The sequence below is a fragment of the Glycine max genome, chromosome 1, assembly GCF_000004515.6.
Source record: "Glycine max cultivar Williams 82 chromosome 1, Glycine_max_v4.0, whole genome shotgun sequence".
NCBI classification, from domain to species: domain Eukaryota; kingdom Viridiplantae; phylum Streptophyta; class Magnoliopsida; order Fabales; family Fabaceae; genus Glycine; species Glycine max.
The window spans coordinates 8,695,009-8,701,773 of NC_016088.4; the positions used below are offsets into that span (position 1 = coordinate 8,695,009).

At 32.1% G+C, this 6,765-nt stretch overlaps 1 protein-coding gene across 1 annotated transcript; it reads left to right on the forward strand.

Annotated features, from left to right (window-relative positions):
* Nucleotides 1–352: 352 nt before the first annotated feature.
* LOC100819571 (putative copper amine oxidase) lies at nucleotides 353–5,904 on the forward strand. Its single transcript, NM_001358538.1, has 5 exons — nucleotides 353–1,225; nucleotides 1,993–2,371; nucleotides 3,190–3,303; nucleotides 4,171–4,709; nucleotides 5,562–5,904. Exons 1-5 carry the CDS (start codon nucleotides 441–443, stop codon nucleotides 5,761–5,763), a joined length of 2,019 nt encoding a protein of 672 aa, NP_001345467.1. The 5' UTR covers nucleotides 353–440; the 3' UTR covers nucleotides 5,764–5,904.
* Nucleotides 5,905–6,765: the final 861 nt, after the last annotated feature.

Here is a 6,765-nt window from a genome sequence, read left to right on the forward strand (position 1 = left end):
TAAGGACTAATTTTGAAAAATAAAAAAAATAATTGTTAAGAACATATAATTTGATTGATTAAAAAAATTAACATAAACTCTCTATTCATATATTTTCTAGGTCATAAGAAAATATAATAAATAGATAAAAAGAAATAATAACTTTATAAAATTAATCTTATATAATCACTAATTTATTTTTAGATTTTATTATTCATCATTAATATAAATAAAAAATATATAATTAATATCCCATTATAAAAAAACTAAAATCACAAAAATAAATATATTTTTCTCTCACACACAGTAATTATAACCACACGTTGAAGGAATAAAACAAAACCCAGAAAGGTTGTGTGTAAAGAATCAATCACTTTGATCTCTATATAAAGAGAGTAGTAGGGTTAGTTGATTATTGCAGGACTGAAGAAGTGAGGGCAAGAACTTTGCAGCATACCAGCATGAGCATGAAGCTCTTCCAGCTCTTCTCCCTACTCCCATTCTTCCTCTACTTCTACACAATAGAAGCAGCCGTTGGCCCATTGCAACTGACACACCCACTGGACCCCTTAACTCAGCAAGAAATCACCCTCGTCAAAACCATAGTCCTAAAAAAGTACCCCAAGCCAGCCAACCGCGTCTTCTTCCACTACGTCGGCCTCGACGATCCTGACAAGGCCGCCGTCCTCAAATGGCTCTCCTCCGGCGCCCGGACGCCGCGCAACGCCTTTTCCATCGCCCTCATCAATGGCCAAATCCACGAGCTCACCGTCAACCTTCTCTCCCCGCGAAACGTTGTCTTGGACAAAATCCACACAGGGAACGGGTTCCCCACCTTAACGGAGGAGGAACAAACCGAAGCCCTAGAGCTTCTTCCCAAGTACGGTCCCTTTCTTGAGTCCTTGAAGAAGAGGGGCTTCAACGTGTCGCAGGTGGCTTGCACCACCTTCTCCGTTGGGTGGTTTGGGGAGACCAAGAGCACAAGGACTGTGAAAATGGAGTGCTTTTTGCAGGATGGGAGCCCCAACATCTACGTGAGGCCAATCAGTGGGATAACCATTGTCGCTGATCTTGAAACAATGAAGATTGTTGAGTACCATGATGAGCTTATTACGACTGTTCCTAAGGCGGAGAACACCGAATACCGGGCTTCGCATTTGAAGCCTCCCTTCGGTCCCAAGCTTCATTCTTGGTCCTCCCGTCAACCGGATGGACCAGGCTACACTCTCGATGGACACAGTATCAGGTATAGTTCATAGCTTATTCGTAATGTAAAAAAAATTTACATTATCAATTAATGGATGTAAATGTTTATAACCTCTTCAGTAATATAATTTAAGTCATTTGAATTTTATTGATGAATAATTTATAAATATTTTTATTAGCATTCTTTTGAGTCTTATTATCTCAGTTAACTTTTCGGCCGACATATTTAATTCACCTATTTTTTTTTCTTTTTTTTATTATAAAAAAACGCCTAAAATTCCTCTAAATAGATTAATAGAATAAAATGAGTAATTTAAGTAGTTCATAAAAAAAATCAATAACTGATATTCCAACTCATCAAAACATGAAACAAGTGAAATTAAACTGCGGAAAAGTGAAACCCGGTACTTTTTAAAAACATAAAAAGAATTCATAAACTCTCCCCTTTCGGTGGAAGGGCAAGCTTATGATATCTCCTTTGATTAACGAGATCCCGCAATTAATATGATTTTATCTGGTCTTTCTTGTTAAAGCTGAGTTGTTAGAAGCATAAATTAATTAATTATTTTTTTGTTAAATTTTTTTTCCAGGTAATAAGTTGCAGTTTTGCTATATAGTTGAACTATAAACTTAAATTAGCTTTAGTTAATTCAATATTTATAACTTAAAGATAGAACAATTCATTTAGCGACTATGAAGGCTCAAATTAAAAATTATTCAAAGGAATTTCGTATTAGGTTATAAGTTATTAACTTTCACATTCTTATTGTTCATTCATACTTGTTATTAATGGTTCGTGTTGTTCAGCTGGGCCAATTGGAAGTTCCACATAGGTTTTGATGAACGAGCTGGTGCGGTAATTTCAACTGCATCAATTTACGACCCTGAGCTGCATAAATCACGTTCAGTACTATACAGAGGGTACATTTCTGAACTATTCGTGCCATATCAAGACCCAACTGAGGAATGGTACTACAAGACTTTCTTTGATGCTGGTGAATTTGCATTCGGTAAATCTATGGTTTCTTTGGTGCCTTTGGAAGATTGTCCACCACACGCACAGTTCCTAGATGCATATTTTGCTGCAACTGATGGTAGCCCACAACACTTGGAGAATGCAATTTGTGTGTTTGAACAATACGGTGGTATCAGTTGGCGTCACACTGAAACAGGCCTTGATGAGATAGTAAGTATAAGTTGCCTTTTCTTTGGTAATTCTTGTCTGGTTTCACAATGGAAAATACAAGGATGGCTTTTTCACTTTTCAGAATTTTATAGTTTGGTAATATTAGGTTGAACCTAGAATGATTGAAGTTATGAAAAACATTAATTTATGTTTGAGAATAATACTTTAAAGCAAGTATATAAAATAGTGTCATCAAATTATAAATTATTATGGATGATGAAGTTGTTGATTTTTACTATAGTTATTTTTAGAATTTGATTCAAATACATTGTCAATGTAAATGTTTTTTTATAAATTTTATAATAATTATTTTTTAAATTAATGTTTATGGTAATTTTTAACATATAATAAATTTTAATTAGTTGATAGTATAATTTTTTTTACATTGAAAGTACATGAAAATTATGCTATTAATGTATAAAAACTAAACTCAAACTTAAATGTATTTTATAAGTTTTAGGCTGAGTCAATTTTTCCCAACAAAAATAGCTAAAATTCTCTTTTTTGCCAAAATTAAATATTTGTACAGAAAACTCACTTTTATTTACTGAAAAAATTCGTTAAATACAATTTCACCATTATGAGTATTTTTTCATCAATGCAAAATATGTTGCTGAGCTAAATCGTCAAATGCAAAATATGTTGCTGAGCTAAATCGTCAAATGCAAAATTAATTACTCGACTATTTGTAGCTACGTTTAACATTAACAATTTGTCCCTTTTTCACGTGTTTGTTCAATTTTTTTTTAAAAAAATTTATGTGATATTTTAATTTATTATTGTCAAAATTGAAACTAAACATGCATGGCTTTTTTCAGTTTACAGAAGTCAGAACAGATGTGAGTCTAATTGTTAGATCAATTGTTACCGTCGGCAACTACGACAATATAGTAGATTGGGAGTTCAAGACAAGTGGTTCAATCAAGCCCTCGGTATGTTCTGTTTCGTTATGCTGTGTGCCACTTTAATGATAAACGTGTAGTGTAAGGGATAAATATTATCAAACTCTGAAATTAATTAAAAGGAACTAGCTTAGTGTTAATTTTTACCCTAACTAACTTTGCACGTGCTAAATTATGTTTTTGTATAATTAGTTTATATATAACAAAAGTAAGTATTAGTTATAATTCAGATATTAATATATTTTATGAAAACAAGTACTGATTTAGATGTAAATTGAATATATGGTAATAAAAGTAGTAATATATAGTACTTTTTTTTGTTTTTCTGTAAGTAATATATAGTATACTATCTATAGCGTGAGCACGTGTTACTCTATTCATGTACTCTTACTCGAGATGGATGTTCCCAAAATAATAGAATTGGTTATTGTACTTAAAAAAAATATAACAGTAGTAATATAAAATAAGAAAAGCTCTGTAATAACAAAAGCAGTATAAAATGGTGCGAAAAAGATGGATAGAATGGACAAAAAAATAGCTGGCTAGCTAGGTTTTGAAATGACCAAAAGCTGGCAAGGTAATTTAGTAAGATAAGAATGATGACAGTAGAATCTTAATGATTAATGTGAATCATAACTTTAATAATTTATAAACGTGTGAGTTAGTATAAGTAACTGACAACCCATTATCTGAACATGTTGTACAATAATTAAAAAAAATAATAGATGAATTATTTTTTATTTTAAATATTTTATTTATTTTTTAATTATATCATAAATCTTATCTTATTTATATATATTTTTTGTTTCTTTCTCTATATATTGAATAGAAGATAGGATGTCTATGAAACATTTTCTTAATTAAAATTTTGACTCAATTTTCTACATGTTCCCACAGATATCACTATCAGGCATTTTGGAAGTTAAGCCAGTGGACATTACTCACACAGACCAAATAAAGGAAGACCAACATGGCACATTGGTCTCAGCAAACAGCATTGGTGTTTACCATGACCATTTCTACATATTCCATCTTGATTTTGACATTGATGGTGTGGAAAATTCCTTTGTGAAGACCAGTCTCAAGACTCTACAAGTCACAGACAACAGTTCCAAGAGAAAGAGCTATTGGACAACTAGTAATGAAGTTGTTAAGACTGAATCTGATGCAAAGACAAAACTAGGGTTCAGTCCAGCTGAGATAGTAATTGTGAACCCTAATAAGAAGACTTCCACTGGAAATGAAGTAGGGTACCGTTTGGTTTCAAATGCAGCGGTTCATCCTCTTCTCACAGATGATGATTACCCTCAAACACGTGGTGCTTTCACCAGTTACAATGTTTGGGTTACACCTTACAACAAGACTGAGAAATGGGCTGGTGGACTTTATGTTGATCAGAGCCGTGGAGATGATACTTTGGCTGTTTGGACTAAGCAGTAAGATACTTAACTTTGGCACCAAATTAATGTGTTTCACTTTATGCTAAATCAATTGAAAGACTAACTAACCTATTAAAATTAAAAGAGTTTAATGGTTATACACCCTAGTCTAATCATTATTCGCTGAATTTTTAAAATAATTATCAACAAATTTAATATACATGGTGGGTACAAATTGGTTGGATGATGACGTAAATTTTTTTATATTGATTGTATAATTATTTTTTTTCAAATTAAAAAAAAACATGAGAGAAAGTGGTATTTTTAGAAGAATAAAGATTCTTTAATTGGATATAACTATAATTAGTTATAGTTCTTTTGTTCTGCCGCTTTAGTTGTGGACACCGGTTTCTAGTTCTTAATTAATTTATAACCTCATGAACCTTTATTATGATAGGTGTGAGTGGGTGAATATTAACCTATCTCCACTAAAGATAGGAGTTAAGTAGTGTTTATAAAATTTGGACAATCTTTACTATATATAAATTGATTTTGAGGAATTGATTTAGGCTTCAAGTTTAAATTTTAATATGTTTTCATTTTAAGTTTTAATCCTTTTTCTTATTCTTGAAAACTGTAAGTTTTACCTAGTCTCTGTGTATGCATTAAAATTAAGTTTGGTGGTAATAAACTTCCACAAAAATCTGTTGAGAAACTAAAACTTATAATTCTTTTGTACAAGACTATCACTTAACCAAATAAATGATTTAACCATTTTAATCTAATTGAGAAGAAAACGAAGGGAACAAGTAGTGATTTCAGTCCTTAATTTAGTTTCGTGGGTATATGAGCTAAAGCTTTCTTGATGTTGTATGATTAACACTTGTTTTGAAATTGTAAAAATTGCAGGAATAGGGGGATTGAGAACAAGGATATTGTGATGTGGTACGTGGTGGGAATCCACCATGTTCCGTGCCAGGAAGATTTTCCAATAATGCCCTTGTTGAGCACCGGATTTGAATTGAGGCCAACTAATTTCTTTGAGAGAAATCCAGTCCTTAAGACCCTTTCTCCTGGCATTGTTAAATTTCCAGGTTGTGAGAAACCCTAGATTTGCTTTTGAGCTTTGTCACTTTAAGTACAATATTGTTGATCGATAGATCCGGAGAAACATTATCTTTTTACTAATATCGGTCATATGTGCTAAGGTGAGAAAATAATAATTTTGAATAATGATTCCTCTATATCATTGTATTTTTTTCTTATCCTTTCCCTACCGTTCTAATAATTTTAGTGTATGATTATTTTTTCGTTAAGAGATCCCACCAACTATTGTTGAATAAAAAATTTTAAATTTTTACTTTTTACAAAACATATATAAAAATGTGTGCTCGTTCAATTTAATATTCAACCAAATACATCCTTTAAGTTAATTGTGCATGGATTAGCAGAAATAATGTTTTTAAGTATCATACGAGAGAAATTTAAACAATATTTTAAAGAAAACTACCGATAGTTTTAACGACGAAAATGTTTTAATATTAATAATAAAAAAGTACTAACACATCAATTATGTTCATTGTTCAGAACTGTACTTGATGCTTTGCAGCGACCCAGGTTCCACTCTGGATGGGTAAAGTCGTTTGTCTAGTTTTAGTACGTCTGGATAAAACACAATGATTAATTTATCTAGTAATAAAGTTACGGTGATATTATAAAAAAATAGAAATGATTATTTATTATTTTATCTTCATCATAAAAATAATAATTAATTATTTCTCACCCTAAAATTAATTCAAACACATTGTTTGTATCTTTAAAAACTTACTTGTGTGATGCAAATTCGGCAAATTTCCTCAGATGGGGTGTTTTTACAAAGTATTTCTCCAAATGGGGTCGTTTTCAAAAATTTTACGTGGGGGGTTGTTTTTTTACGTAAACTGCATGGGCTCTTTAGCAAACCGCCATTGACAATGGCGAGTTTGCTGTGCGAAAGCCACGTGGCCTGGAAACCGTCAGTGGTGATGGAGATTTGGTAGCAGGTGCAAGTTGCCAGTTCCTCTAGCGAGTCTGGTCACAGGTAAGTAAACCGCCAGTTTGACTGGCGGTTTTG

Excerpts from the sequence above, each read along its gene's own strand:
- LOC100819571 (NM_001358538.1), top strand. The coding sequence starts at position 441 with ATGAGCATGAAGCTCTTCCAGCTCTTCTCCCTACTCCCATTCTTCCTC. Across the intron at positions 1,226-1,992 it reads CTCGATGGACACAGTATCAG|CTGGGCCAATTGGAAGTTCC; the intron begins GTATAGTTCATA and ends CGTGTTGTTCAG. Across the intron at positions 4,710-5,561 it reads TTGGCTGTTTGGACTAAGCA|GAATAGGGGGATTGAGAACA; the intron begins GTAAGATACTTA and ends TAAAAATTGCAG.